The sequence below is a fragment of the Tachypleus tridentatus genome, chromosome 9, assembly GCF_004210375.1.
Source record: "Tachypleus tridentatus isolate NWPU-2018 chromosome 9, ASM421037v1, whole genome shotgun sequence".
In the NCBI taxonomy this organism is placed as follows: domain Eukaryota; kingdom Metazoa; phylum Arthropoda; class Merostomata; order Xiphosura; family Limulidae; genus Tachypleus; species Tachypleus tridentatus.
This window is the reverse complement of record NC_134833.1, coordinates 161,161,604-161,186,796: the sequence shown is the minus strand read 5'-3', so window position 1 is coordinate 161,186,796 and position 25,193 is coordinate 161,161,604. Positions and strand designations below refer to the sequence as shown.

Sequence of the window (25,193 nt, the reverse complement as noted above, 5' to 3'; positions counted from 1 at the left end):
AGCTTTGGGTTATAGGACCCCTGCTAGATGTGGGGGTAAGGAATGCCACCTATCATGTGGCGGTGTCTTTTTAACGTGCGCGTGCGTGTCAGGCGCGGAATGCGAGTCGACGACTGACACCATTCACTTCTGCATTAATGTATTAATTAAATTTAGGGTTAGTAACCTTCGAACGTAGATCATCAGAGGATTTATTTTTATCGTCAGTAACTCAATAAAAAAACAAAAACAAAATCGAAGGTATGCACGATGTTGTGCTTTCAAAGAAGAAGATGATGCCTTGTTAACGGGTTAATATACGGATCACAACTTTGATTTTTGTAAACCATCATCAAGTTTTAATAGGTCCGGATTATTCACATGTGCTTCCTTCATTGATGGATCCTTCTGTGGTACAGCGGTAAGTCTCTGCGGATTTACAACACTAAAATCAGGGGTTCGATTCCCCTCGGTGGACTCAGCAGATAGCCCGACGTGGCTTTGCTGTAAGAAAACATGTCTTTGTTGACGGCTCTAGATAGCTGGCAGAATCGATGACAACATGGGAGTAGTTGCGAGTTAAAAAAAGTTGATTTGAAGTCACTGAAAGTGGACAGAAGTAAGTGGTCAAACGTTAAATACTTTTTGTCACATTATTTTCGTATGTTGCAAATGGTTTATTTTTCATGGAAAAAGTGTTCCGAAACTCGCACACGACCAAGTAACCTATTTTTTTCTGTTTCACGCTATCCGCTTCAACGCTTACGTCAGTACGATATGGTTGTCAAACGGCCGTATCACGGTTTTTTTCCTTTTCCACTCACTACTTTTATGTCTATCTAATAACAACGATTCACCACCTTCGTAGAGCAAGTGACTCGTGTAACCGTGTAATATTCATGTTTAAGCGTTTTTCATTGCTATAGTTACCCAAAGCCTGCATATTTTCGAGTATTTCATCTCCACAAACCATGTTGAATTTTATCAAATTCAAATTTATGTATGTGGGATTTTAACTTTCCATGTAAGGAGATTATAATATATTTAATAAGCTGTATAAAGTTCAAATTTAAACCGTTTTTCAAACGCTCTATTTCGTGCTATGAATATTTATGATAGCTAAGTATTACAGCAATAGATGTGAACGCATATTGAACTATAATTACTTGTGATTAGGCTTGGCATGGCCAGATGGGTCGTTCGACTCGTCATCTGAGGGTCGCGGGTTCGAATCCCCGTCACGCCAAATCTGCTCGCCCCCGGACCCCTTAGTCAGGCGTGGCTGCACCACGCTGTGGCGCCAGGCTATATACCTTTTCCTCTTTTTTTCATAAATGTCATTGGCATGCCTGTGTGTAGCTTTGTGCAAAACTAAAAAAAAACAAACTTGTTATTAGAATACTGTATGTGTTTTGGTCAGGAATAAATGGTTTCTCGTTTACCTGGATTGTGTGGAAGAAATTCTGAATGAAAGACAATGTTAACTATGTAAATTCTGACATAGTTTTACATTACAGAGTGTAATTTAGGCCCAGTTATTGCAAAGCACGTGGGGATACATATACCCTATACTTTGCAAGGATTGTTTGGATATAATACACTTATGTATACCAAAGCTATAGCAACTGTTCTCCACACATTGGAAAACAGCATTAAAAGCATTGCTAAAGTGTTATACAGATATCAATATGATATACCACAGATGGGATTCCGACCAAGAATTATTTCAAACCATTAATTGAAATTGGCAATTCTTTGCACAGACAAAAATGTAATATAATACACAATTTGATAGAGAAAAACCTCAACTTTCTGTTGGTCACCTTTTTTAATATAATAAGTACCACGTGTCTTAATGGTTCTCACCAGGGCCCCACAGTGAAGAGTCTGAAATTTTGAAGGGTTCCATAGGTAGAATTTAAACTTGTAAATAAACCAAAAAACTTCAGTGTGAATGGTATATACAATGTATGCTGTGTGTTTACTTTCTACTTGTGCAAAATGACATGAAAACGTTACATGAAAACATTCCATGAAAACATTACTGCTTCCCTTTATGAGTGAAAAGTAACTTTGAATATAACATTAAAAAATAGGTTTATTTATCTGATATTCTTCAAACACATAACTAATAAATACATCCTCAATAAATATCAAACACCATTCACATAACTAATAAATACGTCCTTAATAAATATCAAACACCATTCACATAACTAATAAATACGTCCTTAATAAATATCAAACACCATTCACATAACTAATAAATACGTCCTCAATAAATATCAAACACCATTCACATAACTAATAAATACGTCCTCAATAAATATCAAACACCATTCACATAACTAATAAATACGTCCTCAATAAATATCAAACACCATTCACGTCCTAACTAATAAATACGTCCTCAATAAATATCAAACACCATTCACATAACTAATAAATACGTCCTCAATAAATATCAAACACCATTCACATAACTAATAAATACGTCCTCAATAAATATCAAACACCATTCACATAATAAATAATAAATATCAAACACCATTCACATAACTAATAAATACACACTAATAAATACGTCCTCAATAAATATCAAACACCATTCACATAACTAATAAATACGTCCTCAATAAATATCAAACACCATTCACATAACTAATAAATACGTCCTCAATAAATATCAAACACCATTCACATAACTAATAAATACGTCCTCAATAAATATCAAACACCATTCACATAACTAATAAATACGTCCTCAATAAATATCAAACACCATTCACATAACTAATAAATACGTCCTCAATAAATATCAAACACCATTCACATAACTAATAAATACGTCCTCAATAATAAATATCAATATCAAACAAAAATATCCTCAATAAATATCAAACACCATTCACATAACTAATAAATACGTCCTCAATAAATATCAAACACCATTCACATAACTAATAAATACGTCCTCAATAAATATCAAACACCATTCACATAACTAATAAATACGTCCTCAATAAATATCAAACACCATTCACATAACTAATAAATACGTCCTCAATAAATATCAAACACCATTCACATAACTAATAAATACGTCCTCAATAAATATCAAACACCATTCACATAACTAATAAATACGTCCTCAATAAATATCAAACACCATTCACATAACTAATAAATACGTCCTCAATAAATATCAAACACCATTCACATAACTAATAAATACGTCCTCAATAAATATCAAACACCATTCACATAACTAATAAATACGTCCTCAATAAATATCAAACACCATTCACATAACTAATAAATACGTCCTCAATAAATATCAAACACCATTCACATAACTAATAAATACGTCCTCAATAAATATCAAACACCATTCACATTCACATAACTAATAAATACGTCTAATAAATACGTCCTCAAAATAAATATCAAACACCATTCACATTCCTAATAAATATAAATACGTCCTCAATAAATATCAAACACCATTCACATTATCTAATAAATACGTCCTCAATAAATATCAAACACCATTCACATTACTAATAAATACGTCCTCAATAAATATCAAACACCATTCACATTACTAATAAATACGTCCTCAATAAATATCAAACACCATTCACATTACTAATAAATACGTCCTCAATAAATATCAAACACCATTCACATTACTAATAAATACGTCCTCAATAAATATCAAACACCATTCACATTACTAATAAATACGTCCTCAATAAATATCAAATGTTTTATGTTCAGAAAAATTGTATTTTGTCATTTTTTCAGTAAGAGGTCAATTTGACTGATGTGATATCCACCATTTAACAACAACAACAAACCAGGAAGTAATTATTAATTTCTCCTAATTTCCTTCTGGAATGATTGTTTTTAATTTTGTGCAAAGGTACACGAGGGCTATCTGTACTATATGTCCTTAATTTAGCAGTGTAAGACTTGAGGGGAGGCAGCTAGTCATCACTGCTCACCTCCAACTCTTGGGCTACTCTTTTACCAATGAATAGTGGGATTGACTGAAACATTATAATGCTGCTACAGGTGAAAGGGCGAGCATGTTTGGTGTGATGGGTATTCGAACCCGCGACCCTTAAATTACGAGTTGAACGGTTTAACCCACCTGACTATGCTGGGCCTTTCTGGAATGACGACAAATTGTAATAGAAAAACCCAGTTGTTTATTCTAAGTAACTTAAGCCTTGTAACAGTATTGAATTGTTCCAAGTTATTATTCGTGCTATATAAAATGCAAATCAAATGGTGAACATGTGCCTTACATAATGCATACATTACCTGCCAGTGTACCACACAAAATATTGTGTTTTTGCTCTGGATTGTAAATGACACATAACCCTACATTTTTTTTTTATTTAAAATAATTGTACTATTGCATTAAATAACTTTTGACTTATTCTGCATTCTTTGGTGCATTATTCATAACATGCAAAAAGAAAATGTTTTAGAAAGAGAAAAACTGTAATAATTATTATTGTGCAACAGAAGCCATTAAAAATTCAGTTTATCTTGTCAGTGTATTTCTCATGGCAATAAATGTTTGAACTGAAAGGGAAGTACTCAACTCTCCGTGTTGACGACAGTGTCGTATAATATATCAGTCACGAAAGGGAAGTACTCGACTCTCCGTGTTGATGACAGTGTCGTATAATATATCAATCACGAAAGGGAAGTACTCAACTCTCCGTGTTGATGACAGTGTCGTATTATATATCAATCACGAAAAGGAAGTGCACAACTCTCTGTGTTGATGACAGTGTCGTATAATATATCGATCACGAAAGGAAGGAAAGTGCACAACTCTCTGTGTTGATGACAGTGTCGTATAATATATCGATCACGAAAGGAAGGAAAGTGCACAACTCTCCGTGTTGATGACAGTGTCGTATAATATATCGATCACGAAAGGAAGGAAAGTGCACAACTCTCCGTGTTGACGACAGTGTCGTATAATATATCGATCACGAAAGGAAGGAAAGTGCACAACTCTCCGTGTTGACGACAGTGTCGTATAATATATCGATCACGAAAGGAAGGAAAGTGCACAACTCTCCGTGTTGACGACAGTGTCGTATAATATATCGATCACGAAAGGAAGGAAAGTGCACAACTCTCCGTGTTGACGACAGTGTCGTATAATATATCGATCACGAAAGGAAGGAAAGTGCACAACTCTCCGTGTTGACGACAGTGTCGTATAATATATCGATCACGAAAGGAAGGAAAGTGCACAACTCTCCGTGTTGACGACAGTGTCGTATAATATATCGATCACGAAAGGAAGGAAAGTGCACAACTCTCCGTGTTGACGACAGTGTCGTATAATATATCGATCACGAAAGGAAGGAAAGTGCACAACTCTCTGTGTTGACGACAGTGTCGTATAATATATCGATCACGAAAGGAAGGAAAGTGCACAACTCTCCGTGTTGACGACAGTGTCGTATAATATATCGATCACGAAAGGAAGGAAAGTGCACAACTCTGTGTTGACGACAGTGTCGTATAATATATCGATCACGAAAGGAAGGAAAGTGCACAACTCTCCGTGTTGACGACAGTGTCGTATAATATATCGATCACGAAAGGGAAGTACTCGACTCTCCGTGTTGACGACAGTGTCGTATAATATATCAGTCACGAAAGGGAAGTACTCGACTCTCCGTGTTGACGACAGTGTCGTATAATATATCAGTCACGAAAGGGAAGTACTCGACTCTCCTTGTTGACGATAGTGTCGTATAATATATCAGTCACGAAAGGGAAGTACTCGACTCTCCGTGTTGACGACAGTGTCGTATAATATATCAGTCACGAAAATGAAGTACTCGACTCTCCGTGTTGACGACAGTGTCGTATAATATATCAGTCACGAAAGGGAAGTACTCGACTCTCCTTGTTGACGACAGTGTCGTATAATATATGACCTGATAGATGAAAACCTTGGCTTTCTATTGGATATAAATAATATAATATTAAATATTGGAGAGAATTATTGGCAAGTTCTGAAAGAGAAGATGTAACAAGAGGGGTCTGATTGTCTATTTTATTGCTCTGTAACTTATTATGCTTTGTCTGAATGATGGAAACATTATAATGAGTAGTGTACATTTTATTTTATACTTTTTGGAGGTGTGATCAAATATTGTGCACCCCTACAAATTCATGTGTGTACAGGACCTGAGGGTTAAATAGAACCGTGATGAACAACCTGTGTGCCTTTTGTTTTGATAACCTTTAGATATTAAATGTGTATATGAACAGAACTGTGGACTTCTGATCCATGATATTTTTAAGCTTTTTTGTGAGAGAATAAGACTTGGGTATTCTGTGTTAGTATGAAAAGACATAAGATTTGGTTGTAGTGCATTAAAGTGCTAAATGACTTCATTATTCATGTCTAAATTTTGCTTAATAAAAAAACACTGGATTATTTTATTTTTCAGATGAAATATTTAGCAATGGCACTGATCCACTAGAATCCAGAATATCTGAGTTAGAGAAGAAGGTAGGAGACCAGGCTGATGAGATAGTTTCTTTGAAAAGTACAATAGCAGATATACTGCGACGTGTTAGCCAAATGGAGGGAAGAGGTTAGTTGACAATAATAATTTTTTATAAATTAATGCATGTTTGTTAAAACAAACTGATGTATTTCCTTACTTCCATGTTTATCATTGTATCATCAAAATTGAGTTCACTCTAATCTAATTTGCTTCATAAATACGAGGAGGAATTTTAATAATTAATGTATATTGCAGTAAGCTATTACTTGTTGAACTATTTCTTACAGTGGATTAACATTTTTTTGTTTTTAATTTATTTTTAACATACCACTCGGTTAAAAATCAAAGTAGGAAAGAAGAGAGTTTCAAAACATTCAACTAGCTCTTTTATTGAACATTAAAACCATTTTACTAAAATGTTGAATGTGTATCCAGCTTCCTGTTGTAAGCACTGAAGTTTCTGATTTATACCAGCTTTAGGGAATTCTAACCTTCATTCTGGAGCATAAATGAATAACAACAGTGCTATGTTCATCAATTATTATATTATTCATGTAGTTTTACTGTGGTTAATAAAGATAACTGACTACATTTAAAATATGCTCTGCCACTGTATGAATCCTACTCTTTTTTTTTTTATTATTTGCTTTTATCCAGGATTAATGTTAATGGACACAATTACACAAAACTGGTATAACTCAATAACAATTGAGAAATCAAATGAGAGATTTGACCTTGTATTTATTTTTAATATAAATAGTTTATTTACTGAATAATTCAGAGTAATAAACTACTGTCTAGTTTTATGCCACATGACAGTGAAATCTTATTGTGACAGTGACTGCTTGTTGTGTTTAACGTCTTTAGGGTTAATTCTGCTGTAAGATACTAATTGATATAAGTTGCTTGTATTGCCTCATTTTGTATAGTATAAAATCACTGATTTTTGTAGGTTTTAAAACAATAAAGATATAGAAACACCCATTTAAATACAACTATTAAAAAACCTAGATACACAAACCTCCAGTAAAAACCAAAATATAACTTTCTTCTTGTAGCTGTTGTAATTACCAACAACAGTATCACCACCCCTAACAAGATTACCTCCTCTTCACGTCCAAGTTACAGAACTTCAGGCAGCAACATGCAGCGTGACGTGGTTGATGGTAATGGGACAGAGAATTCCTATCATATACAAGTAAACAACAAGCAGCGATCTCCTTCAGCTACAGATATAAAAAATCAAGGAGCGAGGCTTTCGGATGCAAAGTCCGATCATCGTTCCCCAATGTACGCAGAAGAGAGAAGCCACACGCGAACGTCCTATGGGCCCAAGCGGTTGTCACATTATCCTGCAGGTTCCACAAGCTCCTTACAGAGCGAGGGAGGTCAGAGCTCTAACTCCCTCTCTCCCAGCTCCTCCCCAGCTCCTTCTCAGAACTCTATCAGAGGAACACCATCACCACGTCATACACCTTCCCCTAGTCGAGGTTTCTCAGCTTCTACTTCCAACCTTTTGGCCATGAAGAGGTTTTCAGGAAGTCAAGAAGCTGGATCACCAGCTGGAACTCTTTCAAGGTAAATACACTTCTTATCTGTGAACCTGTTTTTATGCTGATAAAACTTTATCTTGGAAAGTTTCAGTTAGTAGTAGTATTCAGATTGCATACACAATAATCAAGTGACTGTTGTTTCACTAATTTATTTATCTATATTCTTTGGATACTTTTTGTTACAAACCTATTAATAGTTTTTGTTCTGAGAAATCCAATCTTTTTTGTGATTATTTTTTTTTAATAAAACTTTTGTTAGCAAAATACTAGCAATGTAGGATAATTTTAGAACACTTCTGTAATACAAAATGCATTAGAATGCTACTTTTTTATTTTGAAATGACTGGTGATGGTTCTCCTATCCTTGAAATTGTATTGCTCTATTTTATGGCAATGCTCTAAAAAACTTGGATCAACTGGTTATAGGTCGTATATTGATAGTACTGTTTTTATATTAAAGTTAACCACCGTGAATACACATGGCCTACATTAAAGTAAGTGTAGAAATTTGAACTTCAGTAGCAAAATACACTAAAGTTATAATATTTTGTTGGTTTGTAATAATGTATTTTCTTGCATGGAAAGTGTTTTTGTATTCTTTTTTAATGCCAAAATATTTTATCTTGTAATGGAATGTTTTATATGCATGATAAAATGAAGGAGACAACTTTTTTCATTCCTAGACGTGTGACTACTGGATCTCTCTTAAATCTGCATGTCCGAACAGCATCTGTTTTGCAGCCCAGGCACGGGTAATGTTGACTGCCTTATGAGGCAGTGGTGTTTTTCTCCATAATGGTGGTGGTGGTCTTTACTAGTTAACAAGATTTCTTGTAGCTGGTATTGAGGCTTATATAGAAAGTACTATGTGTTCGTGGTGGTACGACTTAGTTGATAACCCTTGTATTAGAATATGTAAATATTTTGTGTGGAAGTATTTTGTATACATGTGGTGGTGGTAGTTGTAATTCACAGCATTTTGGAGTTTTCCAATACTTGATGTTGATACAGCATTTATGTTATGAGTCTGAAAACTTAAATGTCCTAATATCTTCTTCCTGCAAGCTAACAAGTATTTTGTTTAGGTGGTATTGAAGGTAAGTGTAGCTTGTGTAAAGTGTATTGAAGGTAAAGCTTCTGTTAAAAGTTATGCGGGAACGCTGACTTTGTATTGTTGATGGTGATGGTTTCAAACGTTAAATCGACAGTGACGTATTTAATCAAAAATTGTTTTAAGACTGTTATAAATAATGTGTGATTATGTTGATGTTGTATTTTAACTCTCAAGTTGTCCTGTTACTTGTTCTGAAGCTAAATCTCAGAATGAATAATTTTACATGTACTCTTTGTTCACTGTGGTGGTGGTTTTTAGGCTGTGGTGTGCCTGGTGTTGAAGCTAAAAAACTGAGAATATCTTGTCTTGAAGTTCTGTCTTTCATGATGGTGGCAGTTTCTGTTAGCTTTTATGTGACTGGTGCTGAATTTTAAGCTTTAGAATACATTATCCAGTTGAATTATGAGTTCATGGTGATGGTGGTATTTCCTGCTAACGTTGCTGTGTGACAGTATCTCCTGCTTGTATTGTAACCTGTATTCATGGTGATGGTGGTATTTCCTGCTAACGTTGCTGTGTGACAGTACTTCCTGCTTGTATTGTAACCTGTATTCATGGTGATGGTGGTATTTCCTGCTAACGTTGCTGTGAGATAATACCTCCTGCTTGTATTGTAACCTGTATTCATGGTGATGGTGGTATTTCCTGCTAACGTTGCTGTGAGATAATACCTCCTGCTTGTATTGTAACCTGTATTCATGGTGATGGTGGTATTTCCTGCTAACGTTGCTGTGAGATAATACCTCCTGCTTGTATTGTAACCTGTATTCAGGGTGATGGTGGTATTTCCTGCTAACGTTGCTGTGAGATAATACCTCCCTGCTTGTATTGTAACCCGTATTCATGGTGATGGTGGTATTTCCTGCTAACGTTGCTGTGAGATAATACCTACTGCTTGTATTGTAACCCGTATTCATGGTGATGGTGGTATCTCTTTCTGTTGTTGTGGCTGGTGTTTCTGCTGATGTTGTAAACAGATGTATTTTCAAATGCCTTATGTTCTTGTTGATGCATGGCTAGTGCCTTTTTGTTTTAATGTTTGTATAGTTGCTCATGATTCTTTCATGAATACCATAATAACTCTTGGTTAGCAAACTGTGTGTATAGTTTTATAAGAAATACATTCTTCTGCATTTTGTAACGGCAATAACGTTTGTCTGATATTAACATATGCACATCAAAAATCAAGTTTAAAACTAACTTAACTTCTGCTACTCTGTACTCTTGAATAGCAATAACATACAAACTAAAGTTTGTTATTACTTAGAAACTCTTGAGTTGGTTTATAATTTTAACTTCTTGTAGTGTTATGAAGTTTGATAAGTGTTTTAAATAAAATTCAGATTGTGAAGTGATGAGGTGTCTCTTATCAATGACAAGTTTTAATTTCTGAAACATTGTAAACAGAATACAAGATTTCCCCATTAGAATTTGGCAGATGGTTGTGGTTCCATTGGATATGTTTATGTTATGAGTATAGCAAGCTGTTGAATGTTGACAAGACCAATGATTGTTCATGTCAACATGTAGATATTTTGTAATATTTATAATGGGTTTATTATAAAACAAAATAGTGTAAGAAAAACACTTGATGCTGCAACTTATTGCTTCATATTACCCAAATACTTTTTATTTTAATAATAATAATGATAGTTATTAAAGATTTGATAAAGCTGTGTTTTATCATATTGTTGTTTAACTCCAGTAGTTATTACAATATTGCTTACAGACCATTAGTAAGGTTTAGTTTGATTTCATGATTATTGTATTAGTCCTACATCTGTATTCAGTTGTGGAATGTGGCTTTCAAATGTATGTATGTGGGGTGGAGATGAGGACAGTTTCTGTACTCAGGTTTGTTTGTGGTCTCAATTTTAAAAAAGACTTATTCTCCCTCAAGTATGTTCCTCACTTAATATTTACCGTTTTAAGTCAGAGCAAAAAACAATATTTTTTACCACTGATATCCACTGTTACAACTGATGGAAGTTGGAAATAACATAAAAATATTCCACCAAATATACTTTAATATATTGATTTAACATTACATAACATTTATGAAGAACTATTAATAACTTTGGTCTTTCTTACTTTGTTTTCAGCACCAAAGAAATAAGCCTAAATTCTGGTAAGTTATATTCTCTTTTGTCTTGCTAATATTGTGACGCTCCTGCCACACTTTGTTCAAGTATATCTCTTATTTTGTTTGTATACCTGTGTTATTAATGTTCAAACATAATAAGTTTCGTTCTTTACATTTTTACTAACTTTAAATATTCTTGTTTATTAAAGTTTATAACTCTTATAATTCTGCTTATTAATACTTGTACCATTCTACCTCACACTTTTGTCTTGAGCTATGTTTATCTTTCTAACATACAAACACATGTATGTTTTTCATCTTCTTGGACCCAACTGGTTGTGTTAACATTAAACTACTTTTTTTCATCTTAGATTATTTTTGTACGCTTTTGTCAGGCCTATTAAACGATAAAGCTGCATGTTTTTTTAATCGTAATTAGCGGGTTTTTTAAACATGTTTCATTTTTGCTACTGGCATTTAAGATGTGTCCTTATCTGCTGTAATGGTTTAATTTTAACTCTTTTAAAAAGTAACTGTATATTATTTTATCCAGATGTTTTCTCTCAAACTTACCAAATTTTATGTGCCAGTTTTCATTTTCCCAATTGTAGTTTGTAAAATTAACAATATTACTGTGAGAAGTATCATTTGTAACAGTTAATTAACATTACTGTTTATAATGAAATTTTCTTTCAGATGATCACTACAATGTATACAGACTTTGTTTGCAATCTTGTTTTCCAAAAACATCGCTTGGTTAAGTTCATTATGATTCCAGAAAACAGGATATTTTAACACCAAGTCTTATTTTCTCACCAGTTCAGTTAAGATTAATTTTGTGTTTCAGCTGATTATGATACACTTTTTATGATCAGCTATTTCTAGCTAGAAGATTCTTAACATTTTGTTATTACAGAGGAAGGGACACTGAAAATGTACTTGCGTGGTCGGCCAATTGTAATGCACATCCCATCTGAATTTCTGCAGGACTACACTCTGAGTAAAGTGAACAACGCCCCCTTACAACGACTACGCTTAGAGTGGGTGTATCCTTTGTTGTTGAATGTTTAAGTTCTATCTCTTTTTTTTTTTCTCTCCCCAGTTGATACCTCTAAGTGTCATGTAACTAAACAAATGAACTTAAGAAAAACTAGTACACATTTTATATTTAACAAAAATTGGTCATAAATTTGAATTTAATTGGACATGCAAATTAACACTTTTATTCAGTCTTTTGCAGTAGTTGGTGATATTCGTATTTACTTGGGTGTTATCAGTGTCATTTGTATCTATGTGAGTGATGTCCGTGACATTTGTATCTATGTGAGTGTTGTCCGTGACATGTATCTACACGAGTGTTGTCTAAAGTCTGGTTTTCCAGTTGTTAACCAGTTTAGATACAATATATACATCTGAGTGCACGCACTGTATATATCTAAACTTTTAATTTATGTAATACAGAGAGATCAGCAAGGTTCTTGCAATAAGAAAATAACTTGTAATTATTTAGGTTGTTTATAATACCCACATAATTTTTCCAGAGAAATTTATGGTTATTACTGCAACCACTACTATCTTTTATATGAAAGGATTACTGGCAGTGTAAACATGTTCTTGAATGTGGTTACACAAGGTGAAGAATATTTGTGCAAATGTCAAGTTATTATACTTAATTGTGATGTAGGACACTTCAGGTACTTATCGTAATGATGCTCTGAAGAGAACCAACTGTTGACACATTTTAATGTGTAGATCTCATGTCTGTAATAGAAAATCTTAAAGATGTTGGCAGGTTCTTACCCTTACATAACTCATCTAGAAGAATCTAGTAAAACTGGGATGTTTTGTTTATGTATTGTAGTATTTATCAGTATTTCTAATTTTTAAGTCCTATCTAATTAAAAAACAACAAAAAGCAACACCCATGTTTTCCCAAATATTGTTAAAAATCTCAACAAATAAGTGTTATTGATCATCGTATGATGTTCTGATGACAGTGATAATGTAAGCTGTGATGTAACTAGTATCTATCAAATGTTAAATAATGTCATAGATCATACTTTGCAAGCATGAAGCATTATTTAAATCAGTAGCTCTTTTGTTGTTGTCTTTTTTGTACTATCAGAATCCAGTGAATAGTATTAATATACAGGAAGTCATTACTGACCTTGTATGGGTTTTCACAAAGAATAATAATATAGTAGACTTTGATAAGCTCTAGTATTGAGCAACGTGTTGTGCCTTGTTGTCATAATAGTATTGAGCAACATGTTGTGCCTAAGGCTTGTTGTCATAATAGTATTGAGCAACATGTTGTGCCTAAGGCTTGTTGTCATAATGCTGTTTTGTTTTTACCAGAACCCACTTGAAGGCCTGTAAGAAAAAAGATTTATTTAAAATTCTTGTGATGAAATGTCTTTCAAATCAATGATCTTTAGTTAGTATTTAGTAATAGCAAAGAGAAAAACTTGGTAAATAACTAATAATTAGGCTTAGTGATTGTATAGGAGTCTAGTGCTAACCTTGACCCATAGAGCACAGTTATGGCTATAGAGGACGAGATTGTCGGTCCAATCTTCACCTGCTACCAACTGGAGAGATGGTTTACTTTGTGGCTGCTGTTGTGGTCCTTTACAATGTGGATGATCAAACTCAGCGTCATTATTTGGGTCATACAGATGATGTGAAATGGTAAGGGAAAGTTGGCTAGAATGTATAATAATGGTGTTTGATAAAATTCCTTTTTTATGAATTTGTTTATGAATATGAAGAAATAGACTATTTCTTGTGCTTGTCATCTCGTTTATTTCCTTTTTTGACGTACATAAATTTTAACAGCACAGGAACTACACTATAGCTATAGTGTGGAGATCCTTATGTGTGTGAGGACATGGTTTGTTCTGACACAAACCCAGGGGTGCATGCCCATGTTTCCTTGGACCAAAAATGTGCTCTGCAGTTTGAGGCCATGAGTGCACTGTAAGAGGGTTGGTCAGTTCAAACTGACCACTGACCAGTTCATTGATCATAGCTGACAATGGTTTGAACTGACCAACCCTCTTAACAATGGATGCTGTTAACTAGCTACTTTCCTTCTTATCTCTCAGTTCAAGGTTAGGGTTGGATATGCACAGATAACTTTTGTAATACTTCGGTACAAAGTTCTAAAAACAAAAACTATTATTATATGTGTAAATTATGCAAGATTTTCTAATACTTAGTAGTTTAAAGTCACACAAAAATATTTTTAGATATAAATCCTAAAACAAACATCCAAAAAATACACATCTGGCTGATTTAAGTTTCTTGACAGGTATTTTAGTACACACAAGAATAATAAAATACACACAGAGAGTGTCAGTATGAAGCCATTATAGAATTATATTTTTAATTTTTAATACAGCTAACTTGTGCTATAAGTAGTGTTTGGTTTATTTTGTCTTTCTCTTTGGCTTTTATAATGAGTAGAAAATTCAAGTACAATAATAAAACTGGAGCAGGAATATTTAAGAAATGTGTAAGGCCAGTTCCTTATTCAAGTATCGTGTTGTAGTGTTTGATGTACTGTGTATATATAACTTGTCTCCTTCTATGCAGTAGGTAAAGTGTTTTTAGGTGTAGGTAGTAATTCTTGTATTTGTATAACACTTGGGTGTTGTCTGTGATATTTTTAGTTTGGCAGTCCATCCAAATAAGCTCATTATAGCTTCAGGTCAGGTCGCTGGTGTTGATCGAAGAGAAAGACGGGTGAGTTAATATGTACCTTCAGACAAATATTGATTTAACTTTTGATAAAACCTGATTTGTCTTTTTTGTTGTTGTTTTTTAGTGCTGAATATTTAATGTATTTCCATTCATTTCTATTTAAAATAAATATTGATATTTAGATACTGGAATTATATTTGTAGTTTAATGTTAGTTGGTTGTAGATAAATATTACAGGGTGTACTTTTTTACTGTAGTTTTTCATTTTCTATAGGAGTTTTTTTTTATCTGTTTCCTGTATTTGTTTTCTGATATTTAGGTGGAAAACTCGTAGTTCTGTCTGTAATCCCCTAATTTTTATCTTACATTAAACACTTTGTGTTCTATCAAGATTTTTGTATTGACCTTTTATTTGAGATCTCTATCTCGTGTCAGTAACTGCAAACATCCTGTTTATTCACTCTACTCAGTGAACCTTAGTATAAATATTATGGAAGTTTTCTTCATTGTAAGAGACATCTTCAGACTACTTAATGTCATAAGAGACATCTTCAGACTACTTAATGTCATAAGAGACATCTTCAGACTACTTAATGTCATAAGAGACATCTTCCGACTACTTAATGTCATAAGAGACATCTTCCGACTACTTAATGTCATAAGAGACATCTTCCGACTACTTAATGTCATAAGAGACATCTTCCGACTACTTAATGTCATAAGAGACATCTTCCGACTACTTAATGTCATAAGAGACATCTTCCGACTACTTAATGTCATAAGAGACATCTTCCGACTACTTAATGTCATAAGAGACATCTTCCGACTACTTAATGTCATAAGAGACATCTTCCGACTACTTAATGTCATAAGAGACATCTTCCGACTACTTAATGTCATAAGAGACATCTTCCGACTACTTAATGTCATTTGGGTTTTACATTTTACACTGTGGTCAAGTGCAACTATTATGTTTTATTACCTAATATTACCCGGTTACTTTGAAGTGTCAAGGTTTTAAGATTAGTGATATTATTGTCGTCAGTTGAGTATTGTTGTTAGTACCTAATATTACCCGGTTACTTTAAAGTGTCAAGGTTTTAAGATTAGTGATATTATTGTCGTCAGTTGAGTATTGTTGTTAGTACCTAATATTACCCGGTTACTTTAAAGTGTCAAGGTTTTAAGGTTAGTGATATTATTGTCGTCAGTTGAGTATTGTTGTTAGTTAGTGGTATTCTTGTCGTCAGTTGAGTATTGTTGTTAGTACCTAATATTACCGGTTACTTTAAAGTGTCAAGGTTTTAAGGTTAGTGATATTATTGTCGTCAGTTGAGTATTGTTGTTAGTTAGTGGTATTCTTGTCGTCAGTTGAGTATTGTTGTTAGTACCTAATATTACCGGTTACTTTGAAGTGTCAAGGTTTTAAGATTAGTGATATTATTGTCGCCAGTTGAGTATTGTTGTTGAGTACCTAATATTACCCGGTTACTTTAAAGTGTCAAGGTTTTAAGGTTAGTGATATTATTGTCGTCAGTTGAGTATTGTTGTTAGTTAGTGGTATTCTTGTCGTCAGTTGAGTATTGTTGTTAGTACCTAATATTACCGGTTACTTTAAAGTGTCAAGGTTTTAAGATTAGTGATATTATTGTCGCCAGTTGAGTATTGTTGTTAGTACCTAATATTACCGGTTACTTTAAAGTGTCAAGGTTTTAAGGTTAGTGATATTATTGTCGTCAGTTGAGTATTGTTGTTAGTTAGTGGTATTCTTGTCGTCAGTTGAGTATTGTTGTTAGTACCTAATATTACCCGGTTACTTTGAAGTGTCAAGGTTTTAAGATTAGTGATATTATTGTCGTCAGTTGAGTATTGTTGTTAGTACCCAATATTACCGGTTACTTTAAAGTGTCAAGGTTTTAAGATTAGTGATATTATTGTCGTCAGTTGAGTATTGTTGTTAGTACCTAATATTACCGGTTACTTTAAAGTGTCAAGGTTTTAAGATTAGTGATATTATTGTCGTCAGTTGAGTATTGTTGTTAGTACCTAATATTACCGGTTACTTTAAAGTGTCAAGGTTTTAAGATTAGTGATATTATTGTCGTCAGTTGAGTATTGTTGTTAGTACCTAATATTACCGGTTACTTTAAAGTGTCAAGGTTTTAAGGTTAGTGATATTATTGTCGTCCAGTTGAGTATTGTTGTTAGTTAGTGGTATTCTTGTCGTCAGTTGAGTATTGTTGTTAGTACCTAATATTACCGGTTACTTTAAAGTGTCAAGGTTTTAAGGTTAGTGATATTATTGTCGTCAGTTGAGTATTGTTGTTAGTTAGTGGTATTCTTGTCGTCAGTTGAGTATTGTTGTTAGTACCTAATATTACCCGGTTACTTTGAAGTGTCAAGGTTTTAAGATTAGTGATATTATTGTCGTCAGTTGAGTATTGTTGTTAGTACCTAATATTACCGGTTACTTTAAAGTGTCAAGGTTTTAAGATTAGTGATATTATTGTCGTCAGTTGAGTATTGTTGTTAGTACCTAATATTACCGGTTACTTTAAAGTGTCAAGGTTTTAAGATTAGTGATATTATTGTCGTCAGTTGAGTATTGTTGTTAGTACCTAATATTACCGGTTACTTTAAAGTGTCAAGGTTTTAAGATTAGTGATATTATTGTCGTCAGTTGAGTATTGTTGTTAGTACCTAATATTACCGGTTACTTTAAAGTGTCAAGGTTTTAAGATTAGTGATATTATTGTCGTCAGTTGAGTATTGTTGTTAGTACCTAATATTACCGGTTACTTTAAAGTGTCAAGGTTTTAAGATTAGTGATATTATTGTCGTCAGTTGAGTATTGTTGTTAGTACCTAATATTACCGGTTACTTTAAAGTGTCAAGGTTTTAAGATTAGTGATATTATTGTCGTCAGTTGAGTATTGTTGTTGGTACCTAATATTACCCGGTTACTTTAAAGTGTCAAGGTTTTAAGATTAGTGATATTATTGTCGTCAGTTGAGTATTGTTGTTAGTACCTAATATTACCCGGTTACTTTAAAGTGTCAAGGTTTTAAGATTAGTGATATTATTGTCGTCAGTTGAGTATTGTTGTTAGTTAGTGGTATTCTTGTCGTCAGTTGAGTATTGTTGTTAGTACCTAATATTACCCGGTTACTTTAAAGTGTCAAGGTTTTAAGGTTAGTGATATTATTGTCGTCAGTTGAGTATTGTTGTTAGTTAGTGGTATTCTTGTCGTCAGTTGAGTATTGTTGTTAGTACCTAATATTACCCGGTTACTTTAAAGTGTCAAGGTTTTAAGGTTAGTGATATTATTGTCGTCAGTTGAGTATTGTTGTTAGTTAGTGGTATTCTTGTCGTCAGTTGAGTATTGTTGTTAGTTAGTGGTATTCTTGTCGTCAGTTGAGTATTGTTGTTAGTACCTAATATTACCCGGTTACTTTGAAGTGTCAAGGTTTTAAGATTAGTGATATTATTGTCGTCAGTTGAGTATTGTTGTTAGTACCTAATATTACCGGTTACTTTAAAGTGTCAAGGTTTTAAGATTAGTGATATTATTGTCGTCAGTTGAGTATTGTTGTTAGTACCTAATATTACCGGTTACTTTAAAGTGTCAAGGTTTTAAGATTAGTGATATTATTGTCGCCAGTTGAGTATTGTTGTTAGTACCTAATATTACCGGTTACTTTAAAGTGTCAAGGTTTTAAGATTAGTGATATTATTGTCGCCAGTTGAGTATTGTTGTTAGTACCTAATATTACCCGGTTACTTTAAAGTGTCAAGGTTTTAAGATTAGTGATATTATTGTCGTCAGTTGAGTATTGTTGTTAGTACCTAATATTACCGGTTACTTTAAAGTGTCAAGGTTTTAAGATTAGTGATATTATTGTCGTCAGTTGAGTATTGTTGTTAGTACCTAATATTACCCGGTTACTTTAAAGTGTCAAGGTTTTAAGATTAGTGATATTATTGTCGTCAGTTGAGTATTGTTGTTAGTACCTAATATTACCGGTTACTTTAAAGTGTCAAGGTTTTAAGATTAGTGATATTATTGTCGTCAGTTGAGTATTGTTGTTAGTACCTAATATTACCGGTTACTTTAAAGTGTCAAGGTTTTAAGATTAGTGATATTATTGTCGTCAGTTGAGTATTGTTGTTAGTACCTAATATTACCGGTTACTTTAAAGTGTCAAGGTTTTAAGATTAGTGATATTATTGTCGTCAGTTGAGTATTGTTGTTAGTACCTAATATTACCGGTTACTTTAAAGTGTCAAGGTTTTAAGATTAGTGATATTATTGTCGCAGTTGAGTATTGTTGTTAGTACCTAATATTACCGGTTACTTTAAAGTGTCAAGGTTTTAAGATTAGTGATATTATTGTCGTCAGTTGAGTATTGTTGTTAGTACCTAATATTACCCGGTTACTTTAAAGTGTCAAGGTTTTAAGATTAGTGATATTATTGTCGTCAGTTGAGTATTGTTGTTAGTACCTAATATTACCCGGTTACTTTAAAGTGTCAAGGTTTTAAGATTAGTGATATTATTGTCGTCAGTTGAGTATTGTTGTTAGTACCTAATATTACCCGGTTACTTTAAAGTGTCAAGGTTTTAAGATTAGTGATATTATTGTCGTCAGTTGAGTATTGTTGTTAGTACCTAATATTACCGGTTACTTTAAAGTGTCAAGGTTTTAAGATTAGTGATATTATTGTCGTCAGTTGAGTATTGTTGTTAGTACCTAATATTACCCGGTTACTTTAAAGTGTCAAGGTTTTAAGATTAGTGATATTATTGTCGTCAGTTGAGTATTGTTGTTAGTACCTAATATTACCGGTTACTTTAAAGTGTCAAGGTTTTAAGATTAGTGATATTATTGTTGTCAGTTGAGTATTGTTGTTAGTACCTAATATTACCGGTTACTTTAAAGTGTCAAGGTTTTAAGATTAGTGATATTATTGTCGTCAGTTGAGTATTGTTGTTAGTACCTAATATTACCGGTTACTTTAAAGTGTCAAGGTTTTAAGATTAGTGATATTATTGTCGCCAGTTGAGTATTGTTGTTAGTACCTAATATTACCCGGTTACTTTAAAGTGTCAAGGTTTTAAGATTAGTGATATTATTGTCGTCAGTTGAGTATTGTTGTTAGTTAGTGGTATTCTTGTCGTCAGTTGAGTATTGTTGTTAGTACCTAATATTACCCGGTTACTTTAAAGTGTCAAGGTTTTAAGGTTAGTGATATTATTGTCGCCAGTTGAGTATTGTTGTTAGTACCTAATATTACCGGTTACTTTAAAGTGTCAAGGTTTTAAGATTAGTGATATTATTGTCGTCAGTTGAGTATTGTTGTTAGTACCTAATATTACCCGGTTACTTTAAAGTGTCAAGGTTTTAAGATTAGTGATATTATTGTCGTCAGTTGAGTATTGTTGTTAGTACCTAATATTACCCGGTTACTTTAAAGTGTCAAGGTTTTAAGATTAGTGATATTATTGTCGCCAGTTGAGTATTGTTGTTAGTACCTAATATTACCCGTTACTTTAAAGTGTCAAGGTTTTAAGATTAGTGATATTATTGTCGTCAGTTGAGTATTGTTGTTAGTACCTAATATTACCGGTTACTTTAAAGTGTCAAGGTTTTAAGATTAGTGATATTATTGTCGCCAGTTGAGTATTGTTGTTAGTACCTAATATTACCGGTTACTTTAAAGTGTCAAGGTTTTAAGATTAGTGATATTATTGTCGTCAGTTGAGTATTGTTGTTAGTACCTAATATTACCCGGTTACTTTAAAGTGTCAAGGTTTTAAGGTTAGTGATATTATTGTCGCCAGTTGAGTATTGTTGTTAGTACCTAATATTACCGGTTACTTTAAAGTGTCAAGGTTTTAAGATTAGTGATATTATTGTCGCCAGTTGAGTATTGTTGTTAGTACCTAATATTACCCGTTACTTTAAAGTGTCAAGGTTTTAAGGTTAGTGATATTATTGTCGCCAGTTGAGTATTGTTGTTAGTACCTAATATTACCCGGTTACTTTAAAGTGTCAAGGTTTTAAGATTAGTGATATTATTGTCGTCAGTTGAGTATTGTTGTTAGTACCTAATATTACCCGGTTACTTTAAAGTGTCAAGGTTTTAAGATTAGTGATATTATTGTCGTCAGTTGAGTATTGTTGTTAGTACCTAATATTACCGGTTACTTTAAAGTGTCAAGGTTTTAAGATTAGTGATATTATTGTCGTCAGTTGAGTATTGTTGTTAGTACCTAATATTACCCGGTTACTTTAAAGTGTCAAGGTTTTAAGGTTAGTGGTATTCTTGTCGTCAGTTGAGTATTGTTGTTAGTACCTAATATTACCCGGTTACTTTAAAGTGTCAAGGTTTTAAGGTTAGTGATATTATTGTCGTCAGTTGAGTATTGTTGTTAGTACCTAATATTACCCGGTTACTTTAAAGTGTCAAGGTTTTAAGGTTAGTGATATTATTGTCGTCAGTTGAGTATTGTTGTTAGTACCTAATATTACCCGGTTACTTTAAAGTGTCAAGGTTTTAAGGTTAGTGGTATTCTTGTCGTCAGTTGAGTATTGTTGTTAGTACCTAATATTACCCGGTTACTTTAAAGTGTCAAGGTTTTAAGGTTAGTGATATTATTGTTGTCAGTTGAGTATTGTTGTTAGTTAGTGGTATTCTTGTCGTCAGTTGAGTATTGTTGTTAGTTAGTGGTATTATTGTCGTCAGTTGAGTATTGTTGTTAGTACCTAATATTACCCGGTTACTTTAAAGTGTCAAGGTTTTAAGGTTATTCTGTGAAAACCTTTTTGCTGTTGGTAGATGATGAGATACTCTTGTATGATTTCATGTCAAGTTGAAAAATAAAAAATGCTGGTGAGTTTATATCCTTTTTGATATTTTTGAAGGATATATTAAGCCTCTATATCATAAGTTTTCAGTTTTAAATTTGGTGAAAAATAAATAGGTAATATTATATAATTTAAAGCCAAGAAATACCAATAGCACAAGTTTTAATTCAGTAATGTAAAACATCTGAGTTGAAGAAATTATAATTTTTAGGCCTAGCAAATGGGATCAGACTAAAGCATACCAGGGCTTAATTAGCAACATTTCTTCATAAAATACCCTGTATTTCTGTTCACTTAAGAAAGTGAAAAATATTGAAATTTGGAAACATTTCATCACTTGTCAGTTTTAGTAAACAAACATCATAGAAGCAGTATCTTAAAATACAGACATTTTTGTTCACTTCTCATTTCATTTTTATTATTTCCTCTAGTTTTTGATAAGTTATAGTTTGGATTTTTTTTTTATAATGCTGTTGATCCATTGCGTTATTTGGGTATCATATTCCTAGTGTTTCATTAACGACATTTTTTGTGTATATTATCATATAATGTGCAAGTGGTCCTCGCTTAGAATTTGAATGTATGCATATTTTGATGTTATATTCACATTTGCTTCTTAATAAAACCATCTAGAGTTGATCATGTGAAAAATTGGTTATAGAAGAAATATTTCTACATGGAAAACTCTCTGTAGTTTATTACTTGTAAAGGTAAAGAAGCAGATAATCAAGAGCTAGTTGTAATAGTAACACAGTCATTAAAAAATGCTTGCAAGATTATTTCTGTTTTTTTTTGTTTGTTTCGAATTTTGCACAAAGCTACTTGAGGGCTATCTACACTAGTCGTCCGTAATTTAGCAGTGTAAGACTAAAGGAAAGGCAGTCATCACCACCTACTTCCAACTCTTGGGCTACTCTTTTACCAATGAATAGTGGGATTGACTGTCTAATTATAACGCCCTCATGACTGACAGGGCAAGCATGTTTGGTGCGACAGAGACTCAAATCTGCAACCTTCAAATTATGAGTCGAACGCCTTAACCATCTGGCCATGCTGAGCCCTGGGGTTTTTAAAAAACCATTATTAAAGGTGGAATGCACACACTAAAAATTAGCATCATCTATTGGTGTATAACTATAGCTGTGTTTCAGAGGAACAGAAACTGATATTTAAATATATATTGCTGTATAATTTTTGTACTAATTAATTTTCAAGAAAATATACCAATTTTAAGGTTCTTTTACCTAGTTTTTTTTTTTTTAACTATTTGATTAGTAGTTTTCTCAAAATCTAATGACCATATGGAAGACTAGTAATGATAAAAAATGTATGAAATTTTGATACGTTTCAGTTCCATGAATAATTTAATAAAGTTGTTAACCCTATCTCTGCCCTGTGTATAGGATGTAATGTTGAAGCTCGTGATTATCGTGTGTGATACACAGCTGTAAATTGATATGCAGTTCCTGCCCATGAATGTTGCAATAGGAACGGATTGTTCTGGTTCAACATGTGAGATTGGAAGACAGCTTCATATAAGCATTACATGTGATGCTCAAAGTGTGTGCATGAATGATCATAGGTTAATTTCACCCTAGAGAAAATATGAGTCTTAGGATTGTTACCTTCTAAAACTCTATACTCCACTCTCCTTGAAAAACCCTAGAAGAATATGTTTTAGTTGCATCTACTTGGGTATGTGATGAAATAAGCATATATCTTTAAGAAAACTCAACAAAAACATTAAATTACGTAAGAAAAGGAAAGTGTTAAAACTTTATCACGTTTTTTTTTCTGTTTCTAGGAGATTACGGTCAAGAAGTGTGTTATCCTCTATTCTTTAACTATATAATTCAGAAGAATAACTTTGCTTGTAATATGAAGGTATATTAATTTTACTAGTAATGTTTCTGTACATATCTGTGTTGTTGGCAAGTGTTGAAATAACGTCAGTGTCATACCCTCATTGTAATGCACTGATGTTTTTCTTTTTTCTGTTTTCTGGTTCAGCCCCGAATCGTGGAAAGGGTAAAGTGAACTTTTTGTTTCTTTTGCTGTTGTGCTTTTTTTTTTTTTTTTTTTTGCAGAATTGCAGCTGCTCTATTAAAGTTGCATATTTTAGGCTTAGTTCATACAAGATACAGGAAAGAGTAACTTGTTTGTAAAATGCCAGTTTGAGGAACTAAATATTAAAGTATTCCATTTTAAACTAATTTTAGATTTACAATGGTTGAGTGAAGGATATGTTCAAGTTATCTAAGTGTCATACACCAACTTATGTGCTTGTCTAAATACAAAATAGTTACTAAAAAATTGTTTTTTTTATATATGAAACATTTCCAAATTTTGTATGCATGTAGTCTAGTATTCTACCAGCTATAAATGTGATGTAAAAATATTTTGTCCAAAATACAAAATTTTTCAAACTTTCTGTTGTTCGGTTATAAATCTTGAGATTGTATGTATGAGAACTCTGAACTACTTTACTTTGTTTTATTAGATGCCTTGAGAAAAAACAAAATTTATGATATAATTAAGTAGAAACTAACAGCTCTTGAGTTGCTTTTGCATGGCTTCTGGCAGGCTTAGCCAACTGTGAAGGAAGCTTACAGCATGACACAGGTGCATGTTGCACATTTGCAGACTGTGTTTGGTCTACTGACATAGATAAGTTTAGTATAAATGAAGTGTTGGTTATAACCAGTCAGTGACTTGTGCATTTTTTGTCCATTTTAGCCTCACATCAGAGTTTGGGATTCAGTTAGCCTAAACACGCTACATGTGATTGGCATTGGAGAGTTTGAACGATCTGTTTGTTGTGTAGCTTTTTCCAAAGCTGTAAGTACTCTTTTTTTTTTTTTTTTTGTGATGGTGGGATTGTTATGTTTAATTTAGCCCTGGGTTTATTACTGACAAATTTGTTTAGTTTTGTGTTTTCTTGTTGGGTGCCATTATGTTGGAATAAATCTTAACAGAAAGGAATTTGTGGACTTCAAAGCATTCAAATTAGACCAGAATTATAACTAGTGGATAAAAAATACAGTACTTTTGCAATGATGAAAATGTATTTTGTATACCAGCTTGTAAAAGTAAGAATATATGAAACTGTGTTGTGGTAAATAACTTAATATCTGGTAAAAACTGGAGATTTGGAAAGACTATTTTAGCTGTAAAAATTCTGATAGTTGAGAATGCAATATTTTATTTTTTCATGTTTTTGAAGGATGGTGGCTCCCTCTTGTGTGCTGTAGATGATTCACCTGAACATGCAATATCAGTCTGGGAATGGCACAAAGGAGAAAAAGGTCACAAGATTACTGAAACCAAGGTAAA

General features: G+C 33.0%; 1 protein-coding gene across 20 annotated transcripts in view; it reads left to right on the top strand.

The window, feature by feature from the left end:
* The window catches only part of LOC143226825 (echinoderm microtubule-associated protein-like 2), an 85,329-nt gene that overhangs the window by 36,637 nt on the left and 23,499 nt on the right, over nt 1-25,193 (top strand). For 10 of the 20 annotated variants that reach the window (XM_076458281.1, XM_076458284.1, XM_076458270.1 and 7 more), the window contains exons 2-11: nt 6,477-6,623; nt 7,595-8,114; nt 8,773-8,841; nt 11,306-11,331; nt 12,203-12,332; nt 13,828-13,977; nt 14,961-15,033; nt 23,871-23,888; nt 24,597-24,698; nt 25,084-25,188. In XM_076458281.1, coding sequence (XP_076314396.1) covers nt 6,477-6,623; nt 7,595-8,114; nt 8,773-8,841; nt 11,306-11,331; nt 12,203-12,332; nt 13,828-13,977; nt 14,961-15,033; nt 23,871-23,888; nt 24,597-24,698; nt 25,084-25,188 — 1,340 coding nt within the window. The remainder of the gene's footprint in view (nt 1-6,476; nt 6,624-7,594; nt 8,115-8,772; nt 8,842-11,305; nt 11,332-12,202; nt 12,333-13,827; nt 13,978-14,960; nt 15,034-23,870; nt 23,889-24,596; nt 24,699-25,083; nt 25,189-25,193) is intronic. The other 10 variants (XM_076458277.1, XM_076458287.1, XM_076458286.1 and 7 more) reach the window with 3 other exon arrangements.